Source organism: Orycteropus afer, unplaced genomic scaffold (genome assembly GCF_000298275.1).
Source record: "Orycteropus afer afer isolate SDZICR_OR568_19922 unplaced genomic scaffold, OryAfe1.0 scaffold00521, whole genome shotgun sequence".
NCBI lineage: Eukaryota > Metazoa > Chordata > Mammalia > Tubulidentata > Orycteropodidae > Orycteropus > Orycteropus afer.
The window spans coordinates 1,868,113-1,886,663 of record NW_006922108.1 but is presented as its reverse complement, the minus strand read 5'-3'; the positions used below and the strand labels follow the sequence as shown (position 1 = coordinate 1,886,663).

The following is an 18,551-nucleotide window of genomic DNA, read 5'->3' as shown; positions in this document are numbered from 1 at the left end:
ATATATATATATATATATATATGTATGTGTGTGTATACACACATACACATATATTCTTCAAGATAACATATGTTAGTACGTTTAATTTAGACTCATCCATTCATCATTTCTCTTTGTTTTCCTTGATGTGGTAAATGCTAGGTAAATTAAGAAGAAAGAGTTAGACGATTATTTTCATGGGTAATGAGAGCTGAAAAACAGTTTAGAAAAAGAGATACTGACAATTTTTTCTATTCCTTAGCTCTGTTTTTGTTTGTTTGTTTGTTTGTTTATCTGTAGCTTCGGAAAGCAGTGATGGATCACATATCTGACTCTTTCTTGGAAACCAACGTCCCTTTGCTAGTTCTCATTGAAGCTGCCAAGAGTGGGAATGAAAAGGAAGTAAAAGAATATGCCCAGGTTTTTCGCGAGCACGCCAATAAGCTGGTGGAGGTAAGTCTGAGGAGGGCTGATGGCTGAAATGTATTAATTAGTCTGATCTCTACATATGGCCCTTGAAATCTCAATAGATAGCTATCCTGCAGCTTTTCTTTGAGAAATGTAAAGTGGGGGAACTTTCCTTTACCTTCTGATTGTTCCATACCTTGCGAAGGAAACAGGTTATGTTATCTCTGCTCTTTCTATCACACAACTCTAACCATAGTCAGGAACTTATGTGATGATCTTCCTGAACAATAGGCACAGGTAGAAACAGGAGAAGGAGAAGGAACACACCAAAGTAAGAAAGCAATATAAAGAATACCAGCTTTGATTTGAGGGAGAAGAATTAAAACTTCAGTGGAGGTCTAGAACAATGCTCCTGCATAGTGCCTAAGGCACTTGACTGCTAACCAGGAGGCTGGCGGTTCAAACCCACCAGCCACTCCTCGGAAGGAAGTTTGGGCAATCCTACTTCGTAGTGATAACTGCCTCGGAAACCCAAGGAGGGGTCGCTAGGAGTCGGGGCCGACTTGACGGCAAATAACAACAACAACGACTTACCTTTTTATCTTACTCAGCTAAAACCCAGAGTAGCTGATCACAGTGTGAACTTGTGAAAAAAAAACATTCCACCTTACCCAAAGAGATGCTTAGCTTCTGGGTAAAAGATCTTGGGGAAGTTGTAGGAGTGTAATCTCGAGTTCATAACTATATTTTCTAAATTAGAGAAATCTGTGAGAGTAGCTTTGTAAATGCAACGTTGTATTGTGTAATCTTGAAAAAAGGGCAAAAGGGTAACAAAATATAAGTGAAGTGATACCCACTTTCTAAATGTAGGAACTGAAAATTAACAACTTGGCAAAGGTTCCATTGGCAATGTTGGGATAAGGGGAAAATAGCAAAGTATATCAGGAGATGTGTGTATTAGAGAGAAAGCCCAGGGATGGCGAGGATCCTGGCAAGTCTGAAAATGGTTATCTGAGCCAAAATAAAACATTTACAGGCTCTAGGAATTTAAACAACAGCAACAACAAAAGTCTGATGCATCCTTACTTTTATTAAAAACAAAATTATTAGAAATGACAGGTAAATGCAAACTGAAATCAAAGTAGTTTCTTCTTTCCTTTTTTCCCCCTTTTCTTTCTTTTTTGAGTCTGGTGACCCAATTTAATTCTGAGTAAGTTAATCAAATGTGAATGTCTCCATTTTTCTTGGGTTGGGGTAATGGTGTAGTGCTTTTATTTAATTATACCCTAAGTAACTGCTTAAAGAGTTCTGGTGGCACAGTGCCAAGGCATTTGATTTCTAACCAGAAGTTTGGTGGTTCAAACCCACCAGTTGCTCCCTGGAAGGAAGATGGAGCAATCTACTTCTGTAAAGATTTACCACTTCAGAAACCCAATGGGGGTGTCTATGAGTCAGAATTGACTCAGTGGCTGTGAGTTTGGTTTGTTTTTTGAAGTAACTACTTAGTTTGTTCTTTGTTTAATACAGCACTGGTGCTGTCTCTAGGGCTGAAGACATCCCTCCTATTGAAGGGTTGAAGACATCCAGCCTATTGTTCAGGAAAATCATCACACAAGTTCCTGACTATGGTTAGAGTTGTATGATAGAAAGAGCAGAGATAACATAACCTGTTTCTTTCCCAAGCTAGAGGGAGACCCTGATGCTCTAGGACTCAGCCTGAGCCATTACCTTTAACAGTAGTCAGAATACTGAGTGTATGTGCGGATCGGCCCCAGTATTGGAATCCCTCAACATCCTACTGACACTTCAGTGTCTCAAGGCAATATCAGCCTAGAGCTAAAAATGAGATCATAAGTATAGTATCAACGCAGTCTTTCAGGCTCTGACCCATCTAGAAACAAGAACTCCATCACCATTCACATTCCACCTACTTGTTCTGAGAGTTTACTTGGCTATTAAGCAATCCAAAGTCTCTTCTAGATTGACCTTGGAGGTGAAGGCCACTTCATGTCTTGAGGTCTCTGGTATATTAAAGACAGAGAAAATAGAGAGAAGGTAGGGAAGGGGAGAAGAAGGAAAGGACATAATGTTGAATGAGAGTTTTAAATATTCACAGCAATTAATTAATACAATTAATATACAAATATATTACCTCAGCTATGTAATTATGATATTCACAAGATAATGGCAGAATTTATAGAAAATATTTAATTAATGTTTTCATTAAACATGGTATGATGCACGAATTGTGGTTGAAGAAAGGAATATGAGATTTTATTTGTGTTATAAGTACCTCCTACTTTCAATCTTGTCATACTTTAACTGTGTATAGCTTCATTTGGAGACAATATTTGCACTTTAAAGTTGAGACTCCCTGTTAATGTTAGGCCAGGGCTAAGAGGCCCTCCAGCCTCCTCATTCTGCCTATTCCTGTGGCAGAGCCTAGACACATCTTCTGTTTCTCTCAGTTACCACTGTAGATGAATTTATTTATGGGTGACCCTTCATCTTCAACTTGTGGCAGAAGCAGAAAGTGCAGATCAGTCAGAACCCCGCAGTTAATGTTTACATCTCCTTTAGATGTGAGGATGTTTAATGAAAACATTAATTAAATATTTTCTATAAATTCTGCCATTATCTTGTGAATATCATAATTACATAGCTGGGGTAATATATTTGTATATTAATTGTATTAATTAATTGCTGTGAATATTTAAAACATTTTAAGATTTCTTGATGCCCAGCAGATACAGGAACTAGGGTGGGGATCAGCCTGTTTGACTAAAGAAAAACTGGAATCTATAATAAATTTCTATAGTTTAGTTTATGTCCTTCAAAGAAGTTCTACACTGCTAATGCATATGTTTGTGTGTGTGGAGCAGGGAGTGAAGCCTTAGGCTGAAAGTCATGTTTTTTGGTTTTTGTTTAGTTTTGAAAGTGTATGTGTGATTTGGGCAACTTCCTGGGATGTTCTTTCTGTGACTGTAATTTGAAAGATTCTGATTTTATACCAATAGCTTTGATAAATTCACTTAATAATTCTAAATTTGAATTCTTTGGTATATTTTATGTACATAATCATATTGTCTGTGAATTATGACAGTTGTATTTCTTCTTCTCCTATCCTAATCTCTTGCTTTTTCATTACATTATTGCATTGGCTAGGATCTCTAGTACAATATTGTGGCAAAAAGTATTTTTGCTATTTCCAGATCCCAGGGAGAAAATTTCAGGGCTTTAGCATTCATTATATTCTTTGCTCTAGGTTTCTTACATTTACTTTTATCAGATCTGAGTTAATTCTCTTCATGTTTCATTTACTAGGATAATTTCTTTTTCAATCATGAATACATATAGAATGTGTCAAAAGATTTTCTCTTAATTTTGAGACAATGATATATGAGTCTGTCTCCTTGATTCTCCTGCAGAGATGTGTATCAAAGTTATGTTTACCCTCATAAAATGAGTTGGAATTATTCATTCCCATATTCACTTTATAGAGGTGAATATGGAAGACTGACGTTATTTATATTTTAAAATAGTTGGAGGAATTCCCTGGTAAAGCAGTCTGGATGTGGAGATTTATTTGAGGAAGGTTTTAAAATTACAGACTCAATTATTTAACTTAATATAAGCCTATTTAAATTTTCCGTTTGTTTTTGAGTGAGCTTTGCTGAGTTATCTTCTAGGAATTTATCATATTCATTAGATTTTCTGATTCATTGGTATAAAATTATCCACAATACCCTCTTATAATTTTTTAAATGATTCTTTTTGTATTACTATTGATATTGATATTTTCTCCCCTTTTCTCTTATTATAGTGTTTAAAAACTTTATTAATTTAATAATCATCTTTTCTACTTTAATGGTTTCTTCTCTTTTCCTCACAATATTTCTTTCTTCTCCTTTCACCTGGCTTAATTTACAGTTCTTTCTCCAACTTTTTATGTGAAAAAAAATCACATTTTATTAAGATAATCACAACATTGCTTTTTAGCCCTTTTTTAATATGTGCATTTAGGGCTATAAATTTCTCTCTAAACAATGTTTAAATTGGGTTATTTTCTAATTACCTAATTTTTAGTTCCATTTGTGTACAATAGTCTTGAAGCTCATCTACTGAGCTCTTTCTTTCTAAATAATACAGGTTTGTTCATTGCAGAATCTCTAGTTGATATATATATATATACATGTTGATCTACATATATATGGTTAGTTGCTATACGTGTATCAACTATATGTATACTTGTATACACATATGTATCAACTATACAAATACACTATATATACTTATTATTTTAATTCCCCAGTAGAATTCATTGTCAGATCATGCTGTGTTTAAAAATATATTAATCAGTTATTTTAAAAATCCAAGTCAAAGAACTCTAATTTCAACTTTGTGTCTGTGTTGTGATTACTCCAGAGAGAAAAGGACAATTCCCACTTAATAGTGGTTTAAATATTGTGACTGATGATGCCATATAAGTACTAAGAGGGTATGGAAAGGTTTATTACTCACATAAGCATACGTTTTAAGGGAGACACCTCAGCCAGTCCACAGAGGCTTGAATGAAGAAAGAGGGAGAAGTGGCTTGGATTTTTATTGTGGTTAGGTGATGGAGCCAGGGTGATGATTTCTGTGTGTGCACTTGGCCTGGTTTGAACTTCCTTCAAGCAACACACACACACAAAAAAAAGAAGGAGCAGGTAGGCTTTCTTATCAGCTTGCCCAGATATGAGGCTAGAGGGAATAGGGGTAGCTTAAAAGCTATCACTGGTTAAACATTTAAAATTAAGTCATACTCTTTATTACAATTCAGTTGTAATTGAAATGTGCCGACTTCCATTTCACTCAATTTGAACTTCTATAAGTAAGCTATTATGGTGCTTTATGAGACCTTCAAAATGGTGCTAGACTAGTTATTAAGCCCCTGTTTTACTATTTGATTTTTCTCTTTCTTTTGTTTTCTGTAATGCCAGATGACATTTGATTGAATGGCAATCATTTGTGTCCTGGAAATTTCCCAGGGCGTTTGAAATTTCCCTTTGAATGAGTTTGGAGAAACCAAAAAATTTGTCAGAGGGCCCTGTTACCAGCATGAGTTTTATTAAGCATTAGAAGGAAAAACAAAATCAAGAGAGAAGGAGAGAGTGTTTACAAAGTGATAAATAAAAGGTAGACCCAGTCCTTCACAACCTTGTTAGAAGCTTCTTGTGATCCAGCAGGTGGCAGGGCTGGAATGGATCCATGAATATCGGCAAAAACCCGCCCATCTTTTGGGAATATTTATACCTGACTCTGGGGGATTGGGGAGCTCTAGTGGCATAGTGCATAAGGTACTTGACTGCTAACCAAAAGGCTGGAGGTTCAAACCCCCCAGTCACTCCTCAGAAGGAAGGTTGGGCAATCTACTTCAGTAGTGTTACCGCCTCGGAAACCCAAGGAAGGGTCACTATGAGTCGGATCCGACTCTGCAGTGGTGAGTTTTTTTTTTTTTTTTTTCCTGGAGGATTGAGGACGGGATCTGTGTGACCAGGACTGGAAGGCTACTTGACCGCTTTCCACTCTTAGTGGCGCCCGGGCTACTAGGGAGGGGGTCCCAGGCAGCGCTTTCAGAAAACCCAAACAAACAAACAAACTCACTGCCTGGAGTTGAATCTGAAGCATAGCTACACAGTCCTTCTGAGGAGTGGCTGGTGGGTTTGAACTGCCAGCCTTCTGGTTAGCAGTCAAGTGCCTTTGGCACTATACCCCCAGAGCTCCCTCAGAACCACCTGTATTTGCTTTGATACAGCACTGTCGGTTTAGGGCTTTAATTGGGGTGGGGATGAGGTTTAGCTAAAGAGCAGGTTTATCCCTAACAGGGAGGATGTGGGAGAGGGGAATGGCTAGCAGTTTCTCACAAGCACAGCTAAATGAAATGGGGTTTGAGACGATTTGGGGGAGGTGTTGGAGACACTGACCCCATAATTTGTATTGAAAAAATTGGAGGAACTATATAACATTTTCTCTCTTCAGAAAGAATTCATCAGATCCTCTGATGGGCAACAGAGGTGAATAATCTTAACCAATCAAAGATTTATTTGACTTGAGGCTAATATGTAATCTTTCTAAAATGTGGTCTGCCTTTCATTACCTCAATCCTATAGTAGGGGTGGCACTAATTGAGGATCAGGTGTGTAACTCTGTTCCTCACCTTCTTTGTGAATCAAGAACTCCATTTATTTATTTATTTATTTATTTATTTATTTTGCTTGCTTTTTGGATGCTTCCTATTTATTTACCTTATTGAATATTAGCAAGTATAACTTAATTGACCCAAGATCTGTGAGAAAACTTGTATTAAAATATCAGGTTCACTTCTTTGGATCTCTCCTCTCTATAGGATCTTAGTCTTCCAAGTCCTTGCTGCCTTGTCAATCCTGATCTCCATTTTCTACCTTTTGAGCTCTGTGAAGGAGCTCTGGTGGTGCAGTGGTAAGACGTTAAGCTGCCAACCAAAAGTTCAGCAGTTCAGCTTCTCCACAGGAGAAAGATGAAACAATCTATTTCTGTACAGATTCACAACCTTGGAAACACTAAGGGGCAATTCTACTCTGTCCTCTAGCGTCACTATGAGTCAGAATCCACTCAACTCACCCTTGGAGTTTTTGGAGCTCTACGAGATTGCTGAAATCCTTAAGAGCTTCTCTTCCTTTTAGCAGCTACCTTCTAATTGGCATTTGCAAAGGCTCCTGTAGCACTTAGTTGACAAATAGCTTAGCGGAAAAGTGGCAAGCGTTTGATCTAGTATAATCTCTCTCCCACAACTTCAAACAACTACTTCTTATTATGCATTTCTAGTTGTTCTCATTAAGAGTGTGGGACTCTACTTATAAGCTACTGTATCATAGCTGTAAGTGGAAATCTCTGAGTTGGTTTAGATAAATTTGTGGGATTATCGTTGTTAATATTTTTAGTCACATGATTCTTTATTCTATGGAAATATTGGGATTCTATACTTCATATGGAGGAGCTCTGGTAGCATAGTGCCTAAGGCACTTGACTGCTAACCAGAAGGCTGGCGGTTCAAATCCACCAGCCACTCCTCGGAAGGAAGGTTGGGCATTCCTACTTCCGTAGTGATACTGCCTCGGAAACCCAAGGAGGGGTCGCTATGAGTCGCGGCCGAATCGATGGCAAACAACAACATACTTCATGTAAATACAGAAATTAATGAAAATGGCCTGAATGAGTTTAAATAGAAATCTTGGAACCCTGACTACTTCCTGTAATTTCCCCACTTAATCACCCTTCCCCCAACCAAGTACAACCTTGGTATCCTTCTTTAAAAAGCAAACAAACTCTCTAACATCAAATTAATTCAGTCTCATGGTGACCTCTTTTGGGTTTCCAAGGCAGTAAATCTTTATGGAACTAGATTGCCCAGTCTGCCTTCTGTGGAGTGGCTGGTGGGTTTGAACCACCAACCTCCTCGTTAGCAGTCAAATGTCTTAGGCACTATGCCACCAGCGCTCCTTTGGAATCCTTCTAGAGTGCATTTATTCCTTGTGAAGCTAAATTTCTATGTCTCCACTAATATTAAACCATATAACAATCATTCAGAAAATACTTAATGAAGAATGTATGATTAAATGCAATCATCAATCTATTAATCAATAATGATAGCTTTAATTCTTACACATTTTTTGATATTGAGTTTAGTTATAGTATATTCAATTTCTCACTAATTTTTCTTTTCCCAGTTGATGTTTGAGATTTATAGAAATTAATGCTATGCAATGAATGGAGGATAACACAATGTGTTCCATAATTTTGTGGGCCTTAAAAATTCCTTAAAAAGTCTTAGGATAAATAAAATGTTAGAAAAATATGAATAGGAAAAACATGCTTTAACTTTCATAGGTGACTTAACAAGTGAAACTTTAGCAATATTTCTTCCCTCAGTGTTTGTAGTATTCAGTAAAGACTGGTGCAAAAAGCCCCAGTGGTGCAGTGGTTAAGTCCTCAGCTGCTAACCAAAAGTCAGTGGTTTGAATCCACCAGCGAACTGTGGAGAAAGGTCTGGAGACCTGCCTCCATAAAGATTGCAGCCTTAGAAACTCTATGGAGCAGTTCTTACATGGTCAGTAGGGTCTCTGTGAGTTAGAAGTAACTCGACAGAAATGGGTTTAGTTGAAGTTCCAACAGGATTTATTGGTCAAGAGAAATTAATTTATCAACTATGTTGCTTAGGTATTTATGTCAGCCATTATAGAAGAGATCACTAGTAGATCTGAATAAAATATGCATTAGTAATTTTTTCTCATTTCCAGAATTCAGCTGATTCAATGAGTCCCTTTGAATATTAGATAAGGGCATCTAGGCAGGGCCAACTCTGAGGATATTTCAAGTTGATCAGAAGACACCTATTTTACCTCATTTCCAAGTCTTTTGGGGAAGTGAAATGGAAACTACAGTACTCAGTACTAAAGTAGTTGATGGGTGTAGGGATGGAATGGATGTAAACTGAGGGCAAGATATATATTTTGGCATGGAAAATAAAGGCTAATCTTAAAAATGAGATGCAAAATCAGTATCAGTTTTCAGACTTGCTTTGTTTCTTTCATAGCAATACTCCTCAGTCAATCCAACTGCTCTTCCTTCTTCTCTTCTATCTCCACCACAACCATCCTACTTTAAGCTACATACTCCATTGTCTGGGGATTTCAGTGGCCTCCCATCAAGCTTCTCTGTCTCACTGCCTCCTGTAGTCCTTCACGCAGCAGCCAGAGTAAACGTCTAAAAATGCAAGTCAGATCATGCACAGACCATTCAGAGACTTCCTGTTATTCTCAGGTTAAAGATCAACATTGTTGAGGAGCCTCCAAGGCCAGCATGATCAGGCTTCCTTCCAGTTTCCAGGCTCATCTACCTGTCTTCACCTCCTTCCTCCAAGTCACCAACCCCTCAGTTCATCTTTCCTTTGTTGAATATGCAAAGCTCCTTCCCACCCTAAGCCTATGCTTATGTTGTCATCTTCTCATACTCTCCCCACTCTATCCCTTTATTTCATTTCTAATCATCATTCAACATTCAGTTCAAATATTAGTCCCCAATAGGACCAGGTCCCTGTGTTATTCATTTTCATGGCACTTTATTTCCTTTTGGTTTGTATGCATTCATTTGTGCAGCTACATGCTACATTCCCTACTGGGTTAAATAGGAAACATGTCTGATGAATTCCTAACTACATCTCAGGCCCTAGTCTAGTATAAGCATGTAGCAAGTATCCAACAAATAGATGTTACCTAAATAATGGATAAAAGATAAAATGCAGCTAGAGATGCTGACCGGAAAAGTTTTGGTCACAAAACTTTTACTTTTGGCCACAAAAGTAATATTTTTAGTAACAGGACCCTAAACAGTCACCTAAGGATATCAACAGAAAGAAAACACTGAACTTCCTTAACCTTCCTCTCATTTACTTCTAAGGAGGAATGTAGAATCTGGGAAACACTATTGTGGAGAAAGAACTCCCATCTTCACTGAGTAGAAATGCTTTGCAGTTAGACACTCAAGCCTCTTGAGAAGTTGAACTAACTACTTAGGATGCCCTTGAGGTAATGCCTATAACTCCATTGCCATTTGTTCCCTACTGTCCATTTCACAAGCATGCTTCTGATCTTGTCCTCAATTATAGTGGATGTGAGAAAGTGAGTTGATTTAAACCTAAGTAAAGTTCAGTATTGAGGCCATGATAGGGATTAGTTAGACAAAGAATTTTGGTTCTCTGATTCATCCTCTTGACTTAGTTACACCTAATAGAGCTGCATGCATGATAAAAATTTGTGTCTGTTAGAAAATGTAAGGGTTGAAAGTTGGGAACAAACTCCAGTGTTCAGCATGACAAATTTGAACATCAGTAAAGCACCAGAGCACCTTGGTTTCAGCCTTAAGATGCTTTTCTCAGTTAATGACTATTCAACAACAAATATTTGCTAAGTGGCTACTGCATACCGACATTTTTTCCAGTTGCTGGCAACATAGTTATGAACAAAACAGATGAACGTCCTGTCCTCATGGGCTTGCACTCTAGTGAGGAAAACAGATTAAGATTGAGATAAAAGTATAATATGCCTGGTAGGGCTATGTGCTAAAGAGCAAAATAAAACAGAATAGAGGTATGGAGAATGATGGTCAGAAGAGACAATTCTCGTAAGCTGACTGTTAAGCAGACCTGAAGAAAGTGGACTGACATTCCAAATTACAGAGCAGCGAAGGTAAAGGCCCCAAGGCAGGAGTGTGTTTGCCATATTTGCTAATGAAAAAAGAGGCCAGTGTGGTTAGAGCTGACAGTGACAGAGAGAACTGCAGAGATGAGATTGAGGGCTGGAGTAAGGAATTTTGTATTTTATTCAGATTTATGAATTATTAGAAGTTTTTGAGCAAAGGAATAACATTATCTGACTTCCATTTCTAAAGGATCCTTTTGCTACTATATGAAAAATATGCCTTGGAGGGACCAAAGTACAGAGACTATAGGAAAGGATGTTGCAGCAGTCCAGCAAGGGATTGCTACTGTAAGAAAGAAGCAGATGAAGGGGAAAGAAATGATTACATTTTTGTTTTATTTCCAAGTTTTAGTAAATATATGGGATGTTAAGATGTGAGGCAGAGAGGAGTCTCGGATGACTTTAGATTGTGTCGTGCTGTAGCAGTGAACAGTTGGAACTTATAAAAACATAGCCTGCACTCAGACTGTTTGTTGATTGCCTTCTGGCTGTGGCTGTTTGATAGGTGTGATCCTGAAAATCCTACACAAATGTCTTGCACTTAAATAAATATAATATAGTTTTGTAAATTCCAGGGTCTTGATTCCAACCACGAACCTAGAAGAAAATCAAGAAAAGCGGCATCAAAAAGTACATTGATGGACTGTTGTCCATGATCTTTAAAGTTCAAACTGAACATTCTCTTTTTTCTCAATGCTGGCTCCTTCTTGCAGTTTATCTATTTGAACTAGGACTGAATTATTGGAGTTTTTCAAATAATTGAGCTTAACAAACCAGTAAATCATAATATTCTATGAAGAGCTATTTTGTTCAGCTCAAGCACATGTTAAATTTACATGTTAAATTTTCTCTTGTCATTTAAAGGTATATATTATAATACCACTTCCCCTACAAATTCTCTAATTTTTAAATATTACCTTTTTTTTTCCCCCACTATTTTCCCCATAATATATAATAAACCATTACAAAAAAAAAATCATGAGTTCACCTTAAACTCTTGGTTTCTTTATAAACTTTTTATTAAATTCAAGAATTCACCTTAGACTCTTGGTTTCTTTATGAACTTTTTATTATGGTATCTAATGCTTTGACAACCATAAGAAGTAGCTACTGTTTTTCACTTTATTTCACAAATGAGAATACTGAAGTTTCAAGAAGTTAAATAACTTTCCAATGACATGCAGCTGGAAAAAGGAAGAATTCATGAATTTATGTATAAGTCCAGGTCTCCCTGACTCCAGAGACTGTCCTGTTAGCTATTGGCCCACACCGTCCCAAGGGGCATGCTTACACATGTGCATGTGCATGTCCATGTGTCTGTGTGCATGTGCACGAATGTAGTCTTAATCCTTCATGTAAGTATCAGTACAGTGCCTGCTCCCAAAACAATTGCTCAAACACGTTAGTTGCTACTATTGTTGCGGTAATACAGGCATTAAATTCCATCTCTCTCAAATCACATTTCAGAGGAGAGCCATAATTCCCTGGACACATCCTGGAGAGTACCACACATTGTCACCAAAGGTTTTCTGTACACTCAATAGATTATATCACTCTAGATGCTTTTGGGTACTGGTAATGGGCAGTAAAAAATCCCTGTATGGTGCAAATGGTTAAGCACTTCGCTGCTAACCAATAGGTCAAAGGTTCAAATCCACCCAGAGGCACCTTGGAAGAAAAGCCTAGTGATTTACTTCCTAAGTATTAGCCATTGAAAACCCTATGGAACACAGGTCTACTTTGACACACATGGGGTCCTCATGAATAGAAAATGCTTGAAGGCAAGTAGCTAAATGGGCAGCAAGCTAAGCTCAGTTACTATGTTTGCAAGTCTTCACTTGCACAGCTTGCATGATTCAAATCTATTAAAATTACTAAATGCCATGAACTTTCAAGGTTGCTTACAAATAACAGAATCCAAGGACTTTAAATATTTTCATTCCAAAGGCTTGTTGCATTGCTGAAATTTACTATGCACATGAGGTAAATACTTCCAACTTACTTTTCAATGTTTACAAAGCACAGGGAAGGACTCCTAAATGTAAGGATAGACTATCAATTTCCGTAAAAACTTAGTTTGCTGGCATCTGGATGAAAAAAAGACTTATTCCACTACAACCTACCCCTAAAATTATGTGCCCCCATATGTGAATTAAGTAGCCTGTAAGGAGTCATGGTGGCACAGTGGTTATAGCACTCAACTGAAAACTGAAAAGTCAGTGTTTCAAACTCACCAGCTGCTCCACAGGAGATAGATGTGAGAGTTTACTTCTGTAAAGATTTGTTGTTGTTGTTGTTATGTACCATCGAGTCGGACCCAACTCATAGTGACCCCTCCTTGTGTTTCCTATGCAGTATCAGTACGGAAGTAGATTGCCACATCTTCCTTCCGAGGAGTGGCTGGTGGGTATGAACCACCAGCCTTCTGGTTAGCAGTCAAGTGCTTTAGGCACTATGAAAATCCTCAGGCAGTTCTACTCTTCCCTTTAAAGGTCATTGTAGGGTCACAATTGACTCAACAACAATGGGTTTGGTTTTTGGTTATTAGAAAGAAAGAACCAGAAAAGAGAAGGCAATTACCTATGTTGCCCATACTTAAGGATAAAAGTAAAGATAATCAACATTTAGCACATTTTCTATTCTAGGTATTACAGTAGTTGCTTCTCACACACAAATCCCTGGGTGGTGCAAAAGGTTAAGTGCTTGACTACTAGCTTAAAGGTTGGCAGTTTGAACACCCAAAAGTGCCTTGGAAGACAGTCCCCATGATCTACTTCTGAAAGGTCACACTCTTGAAAATACTCTGGAATAGTTCTACTCTACACAACAGGGAATCTCCGTTAGTCAGAATTGAATTGTCTTTTTTATTATTATATTTTATTGTGCTTTGGGTGCAAATTTATAGACCAAAATTAGTTTTACATTCAACAATTCCTGCCTGTACATTAGATATCACACCTCAATTACCATCCTCGACCATAACAAACTCTCCTCCCCTTCCATCCCTGTGACTACTCCCTCCCTGTGCCCTTCTTAACTATGCACCACTGTCTGTCCAGATCTCCCTCTATGTGAATGTTGTCCCTCTGCTGCCCCATGGCCAATTGCTTTAAGGGATGCATCTCCCTAGAGTAGGTGGGTGCATTGCTCTGGGGTAGGTGCCCTGCATGTAGGTCTTTTGACTGTTGGACTGATAGCCAATTCATGGGCGTGAGTCCAGTTCTAGGCCTGAAGGATAACCCAGGGCCATGGTCTTGGGGTTTCCACCAGACTCTATCTGTCTAGTCATTCTGGTCATTACTATGCTTTTGGATTTTGTTCCACATTTTTCCTCCCACTCTATCCAGGATCTCCAGGTTTTATTGCTTTCCAAGTGGTTGGCATTGGTAGCCACGCATCATTTAGTTTTCTGGTCTCAGGGTCCATCATATCCTTGGACTGATTGTTTGCAGATGCCTTTGATTTTCTTCACTCCTCTTTGCATCAGATGAGAAGAGACCAATAGTTGCATCTTAAATGGCAGCTCAAAAGTTTTTAAGACCCCAGTTGCTACTCACCAACATAGGTTGTAGAACAAGATTTTTATGTATTACGTTGTGCCAGGGAGCTCTAGTGGTGTAGTGCCTAAACCATTTGACTACTATCCAGAAGGCTGGTGGTTCAAACCCACCAGCCACCCCTCGGAAGGAAGGCAGGGCAATCTACTTCTGTAGTGATACTGCCTTGGTCACTATGAGTCAGATCCAACTCCACAGCATTCTTTAGGAGCTTTGGTGCTGTAGTGCTTAAGGCACTTGACTGCTAATGAGAAGGCTGGCAGTTCAAACCCACCAGCCACTCCTTGGAAGGAAAGTTGGGTAATATAATTCCATAGGGATACTGTCTTGGAAACCCAAGGAGGGGTTGCTATGAATGAATCGGTCCCACTCCACAGCACATAATAACAACAACATGGTTTGCCAATTGCACTTGGTGTCCCCCAAGGCTATGGTCCTAGTCAGTAGGCCCAGTGAGTCTCTCTCTGAAGGTGTGTGGTGGTCTTTGATAGGTTACTCCAACTCTGTCTTCTGTTGATCCTGTAATATGTGTGGCTAATTTTGTAGCACAAGTGCATATGTAAGATTATCTTCAGCTAAAACTATCCTTGGTCTAGGTTATATTCCTGTTTGCCAATCCCTACCTGATCTTCTCACTTGTCTATGCATTTATCTGTAGCCTGGTGTTTGGTGTTAGTGGTAATGCAATATTGTGCATATACTATTATTTGCCTCTGTTGTCTGTACCTTATGTGCACGTTTCCATGTCCTTCCTTTCCCCAATGTTATCAGGCTGGTCACAGACTCTTTCCATACCATTCCTCCCCTCAACATGTATGTGACCCCAAACTAGTCAGAAATTTTCCCTCCTCTTCCCTCCCTTCCCTGGTAACCCACAAAGTGAGCTTCCTTCCCTAAGTAAATCTTTCCTTGACTTTTTATGATAACGGTCTCATAAAATATTTGTCCTTCTGCAATTGACTTATTTCATTCAGCATAATGTCCTCCAAATTCATCCAGGTTGTGAGATGATTCATGTATTCTTCATTATTTTTTAATGTAGCATAGTATTCCATAGTGAATGTACCATAGTTTGGTTATCCATTCATCTGTTGATGGGGATTTAGGTTGTTTCCATCTCTTTGCTATAGTGAATTGTGCTGCAATGAACATGGGTGCGCATATGTGTCCTGTCTCTCACTTCTTTAGGATATATTCCTAATAATGGATCAAATGGTACTTCTATTTTCAGTTTTTTAAGGAAATGCCATACCATTTTCCACAATAGTTGTACCATTTTGTGGTACCACCAGCAGTGTGTGAGAGTTCCAATCTCTCTGCAACCTCACCAGCATTTGTTTTTTCTGTCTTGTTGAACTTTGTTATTATTGCTGGAGTTAGATGATACCTCATTGTTGTTTTGATTTGCATTTCCCTAATGGCAAATGGTTGTGAGCATTTCCTCATGGGTTTGTTGGCCACCAGTATATCATCTTCAGTAAAGTGTCTGTTCATGTCCCTTGCCCTTTTTTGAATTGGATTGTCTTTTTTGGTGTTTAAGTCTTGAAGTTTCTATAAATTTTAGAGATAAGTCCCTGGACAGATATGTCATAGCCAAATATTTTTTTCTGATTCTGTAAACCAAAAAAAAAAAATCAAACTCACTGCTGAGTCATTTCCAACTCATAGCAACCCTCATTGGTTTTCCGTGGCTATAAATCTTTACAGAAGTTGATTGCCCATTCTTCCTTCCACAGAGCAGCTGGTGGGTTTGAACTGCTAACTTTAGCAGTCAAGTGCCTTATCCACTTTTACCCTTTTGGAGAAGTCTTCTGATACACATAAGAATTTAATTTTTAAGAAGTCCCAGTCATCTAGCTTCTCCTCCACTGCCTATGCATTTTGAGTTATGCTTGCTAGTCTATTTGTGCCATAAATTAGGGCCCCTGGATTTGCCCCTATTTTATCTTTGATTAACTTTATAGTTTTGGGTTTTACACTTAAGTCTTTGATCCAACTTTCATTTGTTTTTGTGTATGGGGTGAGGTATGAGTCTTGTTTCATTTTTCTACAAGTGGATATCCAATTTTGCCAGCACAACTTGTTAAAGAGGCTACCTCTTCCCCATTTAATGGGTTTTGGTCCTTTGCCAAAGATCAACTGTCTGTAGATGGATGGGTCCATTTCTGGGTTTTCAATTCTGTTCCTTTGGTCTATCTGTCTATCATTGTACCAATACCACACTGTTTTAACTACTGTGGCTGTATAGTAGGTTTTGAGATCTGGGAGTGTGAGACTTCCAACTTTGTTTTTCTTCTTCAGTAGTGCTTTGCTTATCTGAGGTCTCTTTCCATGTAAAACTAATAATTGGCTTTTCTGTATCCTTACAAAATGTTGATGGTATTTGGATTGGGATTGCATTGAATGTGTAGATTGCTTTGGGTAATACTGATGTTTTCACAATATTCAACCTTCCTACCCAAGAAGGGGTCACTATGAGTCGGGGCCGACTCGACGGCAAATAACAACAACAGCAACATCCATGAACAAGGCAAGTTCTTTCATTTATGTAGATCCCTTATAGTTTCACGTAATAGTGTTTTTTAGTTTTCTTTGTATAGATCTTTTGTGTCTCGGTAAGCTTTATTCCTAAATATTTTGTCATTTTAATAGCTATTGTAAATGGTATTGCTTTCATTAATTCCTTTTCAAAGTCTTTGTTGATGTAGAGAAATTCAACTGATTTTTGTATGTTGACCTTGTATCCTGCCACTTTGCTGAACCATTCTATTAGTTCCAGTAATTTTTTTTTGCTGAGTCTTTTGGGTTTTCTATGTATAGGGTCATGTCATCTGCAAATAGAGATAGCTTTACTTCCTCTTTGCCAATTTGGATGCCTTTTATTTCTCTTTCTTGCCTTATTGCCCTGCCTTGGACTTCCAATATAATGTTAAATAGAAGTGGGATAGAGGGCATCCTTGTCCGGTTCCCATTTGCTAGGGGAGTGGTTTGAGTGTTTCCCCATTAACAATAATGTTGGCTGTTGGCTTTACATATATTGCCCTTTATTATGTTGAGGATTTTCTCTTCTATACCTATTTTGCTGAGAGTTCTGAACAGGAATGTGTGTTGGATTTTATCGAATGTCTTTTCTGCGCTAATTAATATGATCATATTTTTTTTTTTTTTCTTTTAACGTGGTGGATTACATTGATTGTTTTTCTGATGTTGAGCCATCCTTGCATAACCGGTGTGAATCCCACTTGGTCATGGTATATTATATTTTTGATATGTTGTTGGATTGTGTTGGTTAGGATTTTGTTGAAGATTTTTGCATCTATATTCATGAGGGATATTGGTCTGTGGTTTTCCTTGTTAGAGACATCTTTCCGTGGTTTTGGTATCAGTGTTATGCTTGATAACACTGATCATAAATGAATTTGGGAGTATTCATAAAATGAATTTGGGAGTATTCCATCTTTTTCTATGTTCTGAAATAGCTTCAGTAGTACAGGTGTCAACTCTTCCCTGAATGCTTGGTAAAATTCTCCAATGAAGCTATCTGAGCCAGGACTTTTTGTGGAAAGTTTTTTTTATGACCTGCTAAATTTCTCCTTCTGTTATGGGTCTGTTCAAGTATTCTGTCTCCAACTGACATAGTTCATGTAAGTCTTGTGTTTCTAGAAACTTATCTATCTCTTCTAGGTTCTCAAATATGTTGGAGCACAGTTCTCCATAATAATCTATTAGTATCTTTTTTATTTCAGTTTGTTCTGTTGTAATGCCAGCCTTTTCAGTTGTTATTCTTGTTGTTTGCATCTTCTCTTTCTTTTCCTTTGTTAAGTTTATCAGTGGTTTGTCAATTTTGTTAGTTTTTTCAATGAACCAACTTCTCTTTTTTTTTTTTTTTAATTTTCTCTATTGTTTTTTGTTTTGTTTTGTTTTCAGTTTTGTTCATATCTGCTCTGATCTTTGTTGTGTTGTTGTTAAGTGCTATCGAGTCGTTTCTGACTCATAGCGACCCCATGCACAGCAGAATGAAACACTGCCCGATCTCGTGCCAGCCCCACAATCCCTGTTATACTCGAGCCCATCATCGCAGCCACTGTATCAATCCATCTTGTTGAAGGCATCCCCCTCTTTCATCCACCCTCCACCCTACCAAGCATGAAATCCTTCTCCAGGGAATAGTCCCTTCTTACAACATGACCAAAATAGGTGAGACGAAGTCTGGCCATTCTTGCTTCCAAGTAGCATTCTGGCTGCACTTCCTCCAGGACAGATCTGGTACTTTCAGCATTCTCCGCCAGCACCACAACTCAGAAGCATCAACCCTTCTTCGGTCTTCCTT

At 38.2% G+C, this 18,551-nt stretch overlaps 1 protein-coding gene across 1 annotated transcript in view; it reads left to right on the top strand.

The window, feature by feature from the left end:
• Window positions 1-18,551, top strand: part of LOC103209732 (catenin alpha-2) — a 457,184-nt gene that overhangs the window by 55,187 nt on the left and 383,446 nt on the right. The window contains exon 2 of the mRNA XM_007955632.2: window positions 280-432. Within this exon, the coding sequence (XP_007953823.1) occupies window positions 280-432 (153 nt within the window). The remainder of the gene's footprint in view (window positions 1-279; window positions 433-18,551) is intronic.